This window comes from Wolffia australiana, chromosome 13, assembly GCF_029677425.1.
Source record: "Wolffia australiana isolate 7733 chromosome 13, ASM2967742v1".
In the NCBI taxonomy this organism is placed as follows: Eukaryota; Viridiplantae; Streptophyta; class Magnoliopsida; order Alismatales; family Araceae; genus Wolffia; species Wolffia australiana.
In genome coordinates, this window is record NC_135847.1 from 6,322,182 (window position 1) to 6,336,504 (window position 14,323).

A 14,323-nucleotide genomic window follows, 5' to 3' on the forward strand; every position below is an offset into this window, starting at 1 on the left:
TGTCTGGTGCTGGTGAGTATTTAAAGAGGTGCCCCACGTGCGACCCAACGTGTACATGACTTCAGGTGCTCCCTTTTTCTCGCAAGTATTCTCAGATATGTTCTAGTAAAGATTGTATAAGATACTTTTCTTTTATTTTTATTGTCTCATTGAACTGACTTGATTCATTTTTTATGCAATAAGTTAGACTTATTTTAGTTTCTGTCCTCATCTTGTTTTCTGAGCCATTTCTCTCGGGAAGGTTTTTAGCGTTTGAAAGGTTGCATAAGATGTTATAGCTCATTCTTTTATTTTTCAACTTTCTCTTGTTTCTTTTGAAAAAGACTGGTTGACATCATACTTAATTTCATAGCTTATAAATGAAAAACAGTTGATTGTTTTAATTTCCAGCGAATTTGAAAATACTACTCTGCTGACTTGTCTGATGTAATGTTATGATGAAGCCTCTTTCCACTTTTCTTTTTAATTTCCCTTGTGAGCATTGAAAATTTTAATTATCATTGCAGGATTTTATTTGAAAATTTCTAGAATGCGCCAGATGGAACTCGGATTGCACTTTCTGAGATATGAGCAAATCGGAAGGTGAGGCATCATTTTTTATCAATTTTGGTTATTTGAGGCCTTCATAATAGTGATATAATAATGGTAAGAATTCAAAAATTGAAATGTGTCGCTTACTTTTTTTGAATTAAAAGAGGGAAGTCCACCCGGAATTCGGTGGTCAACCCAGAAATATTATTAAAATATATGATCGTGACAAAGTACATGCCCGGCCCACCGGGTCCCTTTTCCCGCCATTATGTCCTACTGAACCAGTAGGATATACATTTCCCTACATCATGTAGCACCGATTCCAGCGATGCAGCCTTCCCCTTAAATACCACCACGTTGCGGTGAAGCCACAGTGTCCAAAGTACCGCAAGAACCATTCCCCAGCTCGACTGTCCGCTACCTGCCCTCCTCCTAAGGGACTTCCAGCATGCCTCATCTGATGTTGCGTCCACCCCTCTCAGCTGCTGTCCTCTCCAAATGGCCTGCACAAAAGGACACTCAAAAAACGGGTGAGAACAATCTTCCTCTCCAAGGCCGCACATGGGACACACGATTGCGTGTCTGGGATCATGCGCCTTTGAAGAGTACGTGTCATGACTCGACGCCTAATAAGCAGCCAACCAAAAATTCAACGTTTCCTTTTGTTTGTATAGGCATCTACATGTGTGTATAAAGTCTGTACCTTCTGTCGTACTCCAACGGATCTGCTTATACGCCTCTCGAACTGACCACTGAGCTCCCCTCCATACCCAATTGTCCCTTTTCCCACACGCAGGCCTTAGGTCCACTATTTTCTGAGATCTTACACTCTCTGTTCAGACAGTGCATCCTGCAAGCGTGGGTTCCATGTACCGTCCCAACAGTGTCTTACCGAGGCTTGTGGGTTCCTAGTCAATGCGAATAGTCTGGGGGAAATTTCCTTCATCGGGCCTCCTGTGGATCAGTCATCCAACGAATAGCAAAAATACGCTCCATCTCCTAATTTGGGCAAAAAAAACCCTTGGCTTTGCTGGAAATCTGGCCCAATCTCTGCCAAAAGCCAGAAGCCCCTCTGATTGGCCTCGATCGCAGATCCTAACTCAAATGCGTGCCGTAAATATCTCGTAGCACTTTTGTGACCATGCCCTCCTCTGGGCCCATAATCTGGGCCACCCATTTAGTTTACAGTGCTATATTCATGGATCGCAGATGGGGTATCCCCAGCCCGCCATATTCAACTGGCCTACACACCACCTCCCATGACACCACTGCCGATCCAGGCCCGTTCCACAAGAATCGCCTCATCAGAGCTCCTAACCGACATGCAATCCCCTTAGGCAACTTGAAGACTGAAAGGTAGAATATTGGTATTGCCGATAAGACCAATCTTACCAAAATCAGCCGTCCTACTCATGATAATACCCGACTCTGCCAACCCTTGGGTCGCTTCTCCACCTTCTCGATCGTCGGGGACCAATCAGTAGCGTTTAGCCGCCCCCTCTTCAGGGTAAACCTAGATAACGCATTGGAAGTGTTCCAATGGGAGTCCCCAGAGCTTTTGAGCATTGGACCTCCTCCTCCGGTCTAAGGCCCAATCCTACAAACGCGGATTTGGAGCGGTTGATCTGTAAGCCGGAGAAGTCCGTGAAGAGGTCTAACAGTGTTGACAGATTTCGGGCTTCCTCCACAGTGTCATCTGCATACTGAAGTATCGGTATACCCGTTGGGAAGCTTGCTGATTGAAAACCCTTTAGCTTGCACCGTGCACATATCTTTACCGTGCAGATGGCCAGGGCATCCACTGCAAGGACAAACAAGAGCAGGGCCAATGGGCAACCTTGTCTAACCCCTTTTTGAGGTTGGATCCAACCTCCTTCTGGTTTACCATTCACGAGGACCGAGAACGAATGTGACGTCACACACCTTCTCACCCAATGTATCCATTCCCTCAAAGTTCCGCTGTCTCATCGAAGTCCATAAGAAGTCCGAATCAAGTGTGTCGTATGCCTTAGCGAAGTCAACTTTCCATATGAAGCCTTTCCTGCTCTCTCTCTGCCAAGCTGCTATGATTTCCCCTGCAACTACTGCACTATTGATCAACCGTCCCCCCGGGATGAATGCAGATTGAAAAGGTCCGACCAAATCACAGATCACTTGCCGGAGTCGATTCACCAATACTTTGGCCAAGATGAGATAGATGGAGTTTGAGAATGCTATTGGACGAAAATCGCCCATTCGAGAAGCCCCTTGGCATTTGGCTAATAAGAAAATATGTGATCTATTTAGGCGCTCCATGCCATAATTGCCATGGCAAAATTCTGGCAACGTGCCCATAACGTCTGCTTGGAGCATATCCCAAAATTCGCTAAAAAAGAAGACCGGGAATCCATCTGGACCTGGTGCACCTTCTCCATTTAGCCCCTTGATGGCTATTTTCACTTCCTCCACTGTGAAAGGTCTCATCAGTTCCTGGCTCTCATTCACTTTGGTGGCACTGCTACTGCCCCATTTCCATTTGCTAAGAGGTCCCGTTCGGCTAGTGCGGTCCCTATTGCCTTTGAACCAGAAATTTCCTGGGGTCCCACTTGTAATTTCAGAATTTGGTTGAAGGCCTCCTTCCGTTTGCTGCAAGATGGAAGAACCGTGTTATTGCATCCCCTTCCTTCAGCCACAGCTGTCGGGATCGTTGTCTCAAGTCCATCTCAACTTTAAGATCCCCCGCTGAGATAGTTTCTCTATAATATGCTCTCTGGTGCGCCTCCTCTTCGGTTAAGGGCCTTGTGTCCTCCTGGCTATCGAGGTGTTTGATCCCCTCCAATGCCGCCGCCGAGCGACGTTTGTTTCTCTCCATACAAATCCTCTTCCGAGTGACTAGCAAATGTGCTCGGAGCCCCTCCAATTTCGATGCCAATCTAAATGTGGCTGACCCCGGTATGACTTGAGAGGCCCACCATTCTTTCACTTCACTTTTGAATCCCTCCTCTTGCAACCATTAGCGATCCATCTTGAAGTATGTTGATCGGCCTCGACCTTCTTGGCTCTGCCACTTAATTGGTGTGTGATCGGACAGAGGACGTGGCAGTGCGATGACATTTGCCAGGGGAAATCGCTCCAACAATTCCACGGAACAGAGGAATCTGTCTAATCACGAGCGTGCATTAGGGGATTTTGTGCTGCGCTATGTGTAGATACAATTTTGAGGGTCCATTTCCTGAAGACCCGCCTCTGATATGAACGTTTGAAACTCATCTGATCCCTGGTCTAGGCCACCACGACCGTTAGGACGGTCCCCTGTCCGCAACGTCATGTTGAAGTCTCCTCCAAGTAATAATGGGAGTCCTGCAAACGTGGCTATCACCTCGCATAGTTCCCTCCATAGGGAAGCTCGTTGGGCGTTGGATACGGGGCCATACACTGAAATTACAACCCGTTCATATCCATCACTGTGTTGTCGTAGCCTCACTCCTGCCACAAATTGACCCAACCATTCAGCCTCTTTTGATAGAACTGTCTCGTTCCATGCAATTACCTGGCCCCTGGATCGCTCGACAGCTTTCACTGCTATGAACCGGTCAAAGTATCCCCCCCCACCCCCCCCACCGTACGCCATTCTCGTGTCTCCACTATTCCTTCCTTAATGGTTTCTTGCAGACATACCACTGTGGTGCTCCATTCTCTAAAATATCGTCCCACTACGCTACGCCTACGAGCATCTCGGCGCCTACGTACATTCCATGAAATGCAATTCATTCTTGGTCTCTGTGTCCCCCCCACTGCGTTAACCTCTTACGCAACTCTGCATCTATGGCCAAATCGCATGCCCTCTGGGCCATGACTGGGTCGCTCACCTCCTTCTCCGCATGAATCACTCCCTGTATCGTGTCTTTACGCTTTGATCCATCTTCCAAGCTCTGCCTCTCCACTCGTGTGCTGGTGTGTGATCCTCATCCCCTCCTCTCCAGCCATAATTCCTGTGGTGATAGCGTTTGCCCTCTCCTTTTCTATTTCCACAAGTGAGAGTTTTCCACTCTTCCCCACCTTAATCCAAGCTCGTCCCCCTGCATCGTCCCGTAAGAAGAGCTTTCCTCTTTTGTAAACCAAACCTTTGTAGCGTTTTATATCTCCTATGGAGAGTCTACGCAACCTCTGCGGTGCCCCTAATCGCCTTCTAGGTTGGATGGGGAGCCCCTTTTGATCTGCACGAGACTGGTTTTCCTCCGCTGCCTCCTCATCCATCTTACTCTGTATCTATTGCGACATCTTGTCCTCGCCTGCCCTTATCAGTGAACTGATCCCGGATGGTGTCGCCCCTGTCAGCATTGGCTGAACGCTTCCTTCTTCCGTTGACAGGGGCGTCGCTGGTAACGCCTGGTCACTACGCTCCTGGGCGCTCAGACCCATGTGGGCGCCACTACAGGACCCATTTTCTATCTGGGCTGACTTTTCTGATTGGCTTCCTGTCTTTGTTCCATCCTGCCCTTTGCCTTTGTCTAACTTATTGGTGGATGATTGCTCCCCTGAGTACTCCACCTGCGATACCTTCTCTTGTGCTGCAGATAGGGGTCTTTGTTTGAGCGAAAGCAGTGAGCTGTATCTCCTCTCCTGCTCCACTTGCTTACCTCTAAGAGCAGACGCCGTTTGTCTCCGTATTGAGCCGCCGGGCTTCCCGTGACGCTCGGCGCTGCCTGGGGGAGCCACTCCCTCAACCTGATCATAAAGTTGCGGTGTGGGCTTTTGAGCCAAATGTGTCCTGCCAGCTGAATTGATGCAGTGGCTGCTACTTCCTTCAAAACAATGTTTGGGTCCCCAGAGACTATACCTGTTGAAATGATAGACAGTAGACGTCCAACTGTCTGCACAATGGGTTCCATCCACTCCCATGTTCGGTACCCCATCGGTAGTCCCTGTGCTTCTACTATGAGGGTTCTTTTACCTTCCTCCCTAGCTCCATCTTCAGGAAGAACCTGACACCACTGCACTCCATCTAGATTCCAGATTTGTACGCTCTTCGTTGCAGGAAATCGTTGCCAAAGATCATGTTTAATCTCCGTTAGATTCGGAGAACCGCTGACTACTTTCCCTAGCAGGCAACCTCAAAATTGTGAGGATTCTGGCTCACTTCCCTTTCCCACCGCTGGATAGTCGCTCAATCCTTGACCGTGTCCTGAGTTTGCCTTCCCCTTTGGTCTACTTGACGATTCTTGTCTCACCCTAGGATTGGGTCATTTAAAACTCCATGGGTTTGAAAAAAAAAACCGGAGTCCACAGTTGTTTCCACGCTCCCGCTTCAACAATCTACAACCGGACTCTGGACGTTTCAACAGGGATGTTTTGCTGCTGCTAACACCTGCCGTGCCCCACTCCCTGGAATCGGGAGCGCTGACTGATTGACTTCCTTCAGTTAACACCTAAGCCGTCACTAATTGACGACCACTGCTGTTCTGCTTAAGCTTCTCGCAGCTCAAACCGTGTTGGTTCTGCTAACAGGATATTGACTCCGGCGGTTTGAGTCCCGCTGCAAACTGGGCTCTGGCCGACTCAGTTCCCAACTCCGACTGATTCCGTTCCCAAGCCCAGCGGCTATGGTTACCGACCCCGCCCCCAAACTCCAGCCAAGACCGCTCCCAACAAGATACTAACACGAATTAACTATAAATAGTGTAAGGAGAAATGTACCTCAGTGTTGATGATCTCTTGGTGAGCCACATGTCAATCAGGTGTCCCTGTCCTGCTGATTTTGCTGCTGCCCCTAGCACTCGACCCTGGTGCCAACCCTGGTGCCGCCCTGCTCCGCTCTCAGCGCTCCCGACGCCACCCCCCAACCGGCTAGGGTTCCCGAGGCCATCTGCTCCCAATCTGCTAGGGTTCCCGACAGTGTCCGACTCTGCTCCGATCCCTCTCCCAGGGTTCCGCTCCCGGCGCCGTCCGACTCTGCTCCTGCTCCGGTTAGAGCTCCCAATGTTCCACCGTCCGACGCCGCTCCTGCTCCTGTTAGGCTCCCGACGCCAACCCCAGCGCTCCATCCAATGCCGACTGACGCCGCTCCCGCTCCGGTTAGGGTTCCCGACGGCCCGCCTTCTATTCCCGACGCTCCGCCATCTGATGCCGCTCCCGCTCCGGCTAGGGCCCCCGACGCCACCCCTGACGCTCCTCCGTCCGAATGGCGACCCACGCCGCTCCCCCAGCACTTTTCGTTTAGTTTTCTGAAATGTGTCACTTACAATATGGAATCTGCTCTAGACAGTATTTCAAGTGGGATGCTCCACATCTTCGTCTCAAACCCTCGAGACCAACAACCCCGGTTATATGCCTCGGCTGAATGCAGCCCTGTCCTCCAACAACTCTTGCACTCCATGAAAAGCTTGATGCCGAAGGTGCCCCCAGCCCAGCTCTTTTTCTTTATTTAATAGTCTCCTTTATTTCCTCTCCGAAGTTTCCAGTCAAGAACCGGTAGTTATTCTGCCAGGTCAGCACCACCTGGACCGATGACCCTCCCTAGGACATCGAATCTCCCTTTTACTCTGCGCTTCCTCCTTTCATAGTCTCGCATAGGGATCGTAATATTTCCTCTCCTTGGACACACAAGGGGCATCATGCCGATGTGTTGGGGATATGTGCTTTCGGAGGACACGTGTCATAACCCATCTCTTAATAAGAAGCCATCCAAAAATCCACACTTTTAGCAGAACCTTCTGCTTCCATAAACGCCCGCATGTACGGATGATGGTCTCAGCTTCTGTTGTGACCCCCTTGATCATCTTGTAAACATACCAAACTGAAATCCGTGGGCCCCTCCATACCCAACCGTCCGGCTCATAAGCTGGCTAATCTGACTCCTTTTCAGTAAAGCTTGGCTGTAATAAGCAATAGGTCTCCCATTCTGTAGGAGATAGCCCCAACACAGATACCATATGGATCGGTTTTGATGGCAAAGGGCAGGCTCAAATTTGGTAATGCCAGTAGAGGTGGAGCTCAATTCCTTTTTCAGGATGTTAAATGTGGTTTGTGGGACAGCATTCCAAGCAAACACATCTTTTTTTAGGAAAACTGTCAGCGGTGCAGTCTTCAAGGAATAAGCTGTGGCAGACTGCTGATAATAACCTGCTAACCCTAGAAACCTGCATAACCTATTAAGTTTTTTCAGAGCTGCCTAACTCAGTATCACATCCACTTCACTGTATCTGCAGTTACACCTTGATGAAAAATCCAGTGGCCCCAAAATTTCTAACTGTTCGCATGCAATCTGACACTTCTTTGGATTGACGTGGAGATAATTTTTAGCAAGAACTTTAAACACCTTCCTCGCATGCAATCTGACACTTCTTTTTTTTTTTTTGAAACCCAATCTGACACTTCTTTGGATTGACATGGAGATAATTTTAAACAAAAACTTTAAACACCTTCCTCACATGCAATCTGACACTTCTTTGGATTGACATGGAGATGATTTTTAGCAAGAAATTTAAACACCCACCTCGCATGCTTCTCATGATCACCCATTGAATGACTGTAGACCAAGATATTGTCAAAAAATGTTTTAAAAAAACAATCGTCAAAAAAAGGCATGGCCCTGAACTCATAATACCCTTCATGGTTTTTAAATAATGTCTTATGGACATCTTCTTTCTTCATCCTTATCAGATTTTAAATCTAGCTTCGAGAATATATTTTCTCGATATAGTTCATCCAAGAGTTCTTCCACCACTGGAATTGGGTAATGGAGGGGTCCTGAGATTTCGTTTAGATCTCTATAATTGACATAAAATCGCCATACCACATCTTTTTTCTTAACCAAAAGAACTGGGCTGGCAAAAGGGCTATGCGATGGTCTGATGAATTCTAACTCTAGGAGCTTGCTGATCAATTTTTCAATCTCATCCTTCTGTATAAATGAATATTTATAAGGCTTCATGTTCACTGGTTGTGCCTGTGGTAACGGCTATATTGCATGCTTAGTTGTCCTTACAGGTGGTAGCTTTGACCTGGGGGCAAAGATCTTGGGAAATTCTTCCTTGAGCCTCTCCGCTAGCACATCCCCTTGAACTGATTTCGACAGGTTTCTAACCTTGTCCAAATGATATAGTTCAATCATCATGAGTAGGCTTTTCTTCAGCTCCTTGTAGACAGATTTCATGTTCATGTCTGGCCTGGATAGATTTGGATCCCCATTCAAGGTGGCCACTTCTTCACCTGTCTTAAACTTCGGGATGTGCCTCTCCCACTGGATGTGAATCCATCCCAGTGAATATAACCATGCTATCCCTATTATCATATCAATACCTCCTAATTTAAATGATTAGAAATCACTAATCATTTAGATGCCTTGGAGAGAATATTTAATTCCCACACTTGTTGGCCTCCCCATTTCCCAATGTAACCTCAAACAGTTTGGATGAGTCACTAAAACGAAATTCTTCCACGAGTCCTGTGCACATGAAGTTGTGTGAAGTGACACTGTATATTAATACTGTAATTTTTTTACCCTGCAACTACTCTTTTAGCTCGACAGATTATGGGTTTGGCCATCCTAGCAGTGATTTGAGAGAGACATGTGCTGATAATTACTATCCTTCCCAAAGGATCTCTTATTCTTCTCCTTCCTGCTCTCTCCTCCTTTTATATTGTTGGTAGGTGACTCTGGGCTGTGATAGTTTCCTGGCATCAGTGAGGTGTCCTGGAGCAATGAGGTCTTAAACAGCCTGATGATCCGGACACCTTGGTGCCTCCCCAAGCTTTAACAATTTGATCATGACAAGCTTGATAATGGCATAAAGTATTTTTTCTGTCTTGAGTCTGGCATCCATCAACTTGATTAGTCTTGGAAAGGTTTCACGTGAAAGCTCGGCCTTTACATCCACTTTCAGTCCCTTTGCAAATGTTCTCATCATGATGTCTTCCTGAATCAGGGGTAAGTGAAATGACAATATTTCAAATTCATCGCTGTAGTCTCTGACTGATCTTGTCTGTTAGATATCCAATAATCGATCCACGACATTATGATACGAAAAGAGACATATTAATTTGGATATTTGATAAAGTTGCCAAGGGCACAATGTCTTGAAGATACACGAGATCTCAAAATGCTACTGTTTCATAACGAAAAACCGTGAAGCAGATCTAGCCGACTTCAATCTCTTGTCAGGCTCCTTCCCGATCAGATCTGGCGGCTTCAATCCCCTCGGTGAAGCTCCTCCTCGATCAAGATCTGGACGTCCCTTGCCGCGATGGAAGCTCCTTCCCAATCGAACTTGACTTCGGCTTCTGCGTACTCTCCAGAAGGTCGGACTGACTCTTGCCCCTCTGGCCTCTACCCACCGAACCATCGGGCTTGATCTCCAAGAAAGTAATATATTCCCTACCTGGTCTCCTTGACTCTTATTTATAGGTGCATGTTCCTCCCCTTCTGTCTGAATCGACAGTTATTGGTCAATGGCGGCCGTTGACCCCTCTCTTCTTGTTCCTTGTGACATATTTCCTTGAATAGAATTTATCACATTATCTGATAATGAATCACTCCAGTCTTCAAATGTGTAACAATCCATGGTCCACAAAAAACATTTAAGGCTTGTCCTTTTAGATAAGGCGTCACCGACTCAACCTGATCTTCAGCTGGTATGGTATGTACTTTTAAGTATCTCTCCGTACCTCTGATCCAGCCTTTGACGTCTTCGCCACGGAATGTAGACTTTTCCAGTTTCTTTTTTGCTATCTCCGTTACTGATTGGATCCTATCCCCCGCATTGATTGTAACACATGTATTTTCTCCTTCCAACTTTGGTTGACTTCTGACATCTATTCTCTGGCTTCTACTGTTTTTGAGCTTTTTCTTTTGGCTTCTACTGTTTATAAACTTTTTCTTTTTTGTGGAACATAAAATGAACGATCACCCGATGAATTGGTGACCTTCCCAGTAGAGTATACAAGGGTCCTCTCGGCCTATCCAAAAAAAGATCAAACCCTCCTTTCTCCAACCATGACCCGGGGAAACCATGCCGCCTTGAGTTTTCGAACTCATGTATAGCTCTGTCAGTAGAAGCTGCCGTGCCCCTAAATAGCACCTTGTTTCGATGCAACCAGATGGCCCATATCGCTGCCAGTGCCTGACTGCCTTCTCACTTTCCTTCCACTCCCACCTTGCTGGATTGAGCCCCAGCACGCCTCTTCGGAAGTCACGTCCACCCTTGATATCCCCTGGCTGGGCCAAATCGTGCGGGTTTTGGCAATCTTCTCCTCTTCTGGAGCATAACAGACACGCCGACGATGTACCTGGGCATAGCCTTTTACAAAATGCTCATGTCATTAGTCCTCCAATTGCATCACCAAAAACTCTTAACCTTCAGCAGGACTTTTTTCTGCGATATGAATCTTCATGTTCGGATGAATGTTGGATCATCCTCACGCTCCTCTTGGATTCTCGTGTATGCGTTTTGTACCAAAAAGGGTCGTTTACCCATATCCAACCACCTTATTTTCTCTTGTTGGACTTAACTAGACTAGGGACTGCTTCATGTCTAGGAATTCTACTACCACCTGGTCCAATAAGGCACCGTGTAAGATGGGGTTCCATGCTCCATTCCAACAGTCACAAACCTGGGCATTGGGGCTTCGTGTGTGTGTGTATAAGTGTGAGAATAACTCACGCAAGATGCCTCGTGGCGACCACCGCATCCGACCAATACTGAGCCATCACCTAACTTGGCACAGAAGAAGTCGTGTACCCGTGGGAAGATCTAAAGTCCTTGGCAAAAGGGTGATGGTCCTTGGAACAGAGCCACTTTTCTGTCCAAATTCAGCTCCCTACCATAGACGTCTCGTAATAAATGGATGGTGAGGTTGTCCTAACGATTCATAATTCTTTCCACCCATTTCGCTAGAAACGCTGTGTCCATATTTTGTATGCTTAGGACCCCCAATCCTCCCATTTTGGTAAGTCGACACACGATGTCCCATGCAACCATCAGTAGCCCACAAATTTGTTCCCGTCCAGATCCTCTCCAAAAAAAGAGTCTCATCATGCTTCTACTTGCCAATTCCCATGGGCATCTTGAATACTGAGAGATGAAAGATGGGAATGGGCTAAGGTACTGATCACAGAAGCAGCATATGTGGGCCCTCGACAACATCTTAGCTTGCCATCCCTTTAGCTGTTGTCCTACCTACTCCATAACCGTTTGCCAGTCTGACTATGTCAACCTTGCTCTCGTCAATGGCAGGCACAAATATCTCATTAGAAGTCTCCAAATCGCTGTTCTCAGTACCTCTGTGCAATGATTCTCCACTTGTTGAGATATCCAACTGGCCAAAAAGGCTGATTTGGTTCAGTTAATTTGAAGTCCTGTAAAGTCTGTGAAGAGGTCTAATAGGATGGACTGGTTTCTTGCCTCCTCCACAGAGCCTTCAATAAAGAATGTGGCATCATCTGTATACTACAACAGAGGAATACGATTGTGATAGCTCATCGTTTGGTAGCCACATTAGTCCATGTGAGCACGTGTGGTCAGTACATGCAGCAAGTGCACTGCCAGGACAAACGGTAGTGATGCCAGTGGGCACCCTTGTCTAACACACCTTTGCTGCGGGATTCAGCTGCCTTCTGGACGTCTTTTCACTAACACCAAGAATGAATGAGATGTATGACATCTCTTCACCCACATGATCCATTCCTTGGGAAAGCCCTCCTCTTAATGGAGGCCCACAAAAAATCCCAATCTAAGGAGTCTTAGACCTTGGTGAAATCGACCGTCCACATGAACCTATGGTACCTTTCCTTCTCCATGATGCTAATATCTCTCCCATAGCTACTGTGTTGTCCACCAACAGTCATTCTGGTATGAATGCGGATTAGGATGGTCCAACTAGCTCTACGATCACCTCCCTCAATCTGTTTGCCAGCACCTTGGCAAAGATGAGATAGATAGAACTGGACTATGAGATGAGCCTGAAGTCCTCAGTTCTATCAGCTCCTTGGCGTTTCAGCAAAAGAAACAGGTGTGATTTATTGATCCTCTTCATACTACCCTGTCCGTGGCAAAATGCTTTAAGTGTGGTCATCACGTCCAGTCCGACCAACTCCCAAAACTCATTGTTGAAGAATACCAGAAGGTTGTTTGGCTCTGGCACCCCTTCATTGTTAAGTTCCCTGATTGCCGCTTTGAAACTCCTCTTCTAAGAAAGGTTGAATCAGTTTTGCTTGGTGCTCTGGACTCAGCATCCTCCGCGCCCTAGCACTCCATTTCTACTTGTTTCGTTTCCTCTTTTGGGAGAAGAGTGGAAATGGTCTACAATGGCCGGTCCAACTGCTGTGTGCCGACATGTTCTTGGTTCGCTTCCTCTAGAGTTCTGCTGTCTTCCAAATTGTCCAGCTGCTTTACCATCAGTAAGGCTTCGTTTTTCATCCTTTCTGCCTTCCCGACCATGTTTCCAATACCCATTAGGTGTTGTCTCAGTCCTTTTATTCACATGGCGAGCATCTCTGTGTCGGACCCGGATCTGATTTGTGCAGTCCATGTTCGCTACACCTCCTCCTTGAAATTGATTTCATGTAGCCACGATCTGTCTATTTTGAAATAAGTGGACCGTCTATCCATCTCATTTTTTACCCACACAATGGGAGTGTGATCTGATAGGGGACACAGCAATGATCTCACGTATGCACAAGCGAAGTGTTCCACCAATTCGGTGGAACATAAGAACCTGTCCAATCTAGATCTCATATCTTGTCCTGCCATGCTCCTCCACGTATATACGCAATCCACTGGCCATTTCTTGTAGGGCCACATCGGAGATGAATGAAAAGAAGTTGTGTGAGTCCTTATTCGGAAGTCTCCTCTGAACAACATTGGAGGCCCTTGGAAGGTGGTACCACTCCCGCCAGCTCCCTCCATAAGTTATTACTCATGATGTTTGCTGGGTCATCTCCACCTTATCCTCATCTGCTTCTGTCTATCTTTGTCTATGCCGCTCCCTTTCTTCCTCTTGTGATAGAACTCTGACAACCTCTAGGTCATCCAAGATCTTGATCTGGGCAAAGTCGTTGGATCTTCTTCAATTTTGTTACTATTTTGGCCCTCATACCATGAAAAAGTCAAGAATTGAGAGGGAGGCAATGGCTAAAAATGGAATTCGAAAGAGGTCAACCCTCATAAACTGTTTAAGGGTTCATGATATTTATAGAGAGGAGGAGCTAGGATTTGAAATGCCAATGGGCCATTACGAAGAGATATAAGAATGATATCAGAGATAGACAAGGGAGCCTCTTCAATATCTTCCAATGTAGAGATGCTATGTAAGGATGTTACCATTGGTGACTCCCTTTTATGATTGTCACTACCTAACGCTTCTTGCGCCCACTCCCTGGATGTTCTCTTTGTATCATCATGGCACCGAATCCTTTGGGGACTCTAGTAGTGATATCACTTGATCTACACCTACCAGTCTCAGCCCCAACTTTCAACACCCCTCTTGTTGCCCAGCTTTTCTGTGACTCCAATTGGTCGGTTCTCAAATTTACATCTGTCATCATCCCCTTGTTTTTCAACATGTTTTCCTTTCTACAATCTTGGACACCATTTTGGTTTGATAATGTCTTCCCCATGTTCATGCATTCCTTCTGTTGTATGGAACAGATCATTGGAAAAGCTGGCAGATATGATTTTGGCAGAAGAAGCGGTTTTAAGTTTGCTCTTGACTTCTGCGCGTAAAATATTCTGTCGAATTGACAGTGAGAGTGGCATAGACCTCGCAGTAAGGTGTGTCTCCTTTTCAATTTCTTAAAAATTTCTAATTGTGGTGT

General features: G+C 46.7%; 1 protein-coding gene across 2 annotated transcripts in view; it reads left to right on the forward strand.

Moving 5' to 3' along the window:
• The window catches only part of LOC144711518 (spatacsin carboxy-terminus protein), a 61,492-nt gene that overhangs the window by 8,495 nt on the left and 38,674 nt on the right, over positions 1-14,323 (forward strand). For both annotated transcript variants that reach the window (XM_078585542.1, XM_078585543.1), the window contains exons 4-5: positions 507-582; positions 14,157-14,279. In XM_078585542.1, coding sequence (XP_078441668.1) covers positions 507-582; positions 14,157-14,279 — 199 coding nt within the window. The remainder of the gene's footprint in view (positions 1-506; positions 583-14,156; positions 14,280-14,323) is intronic.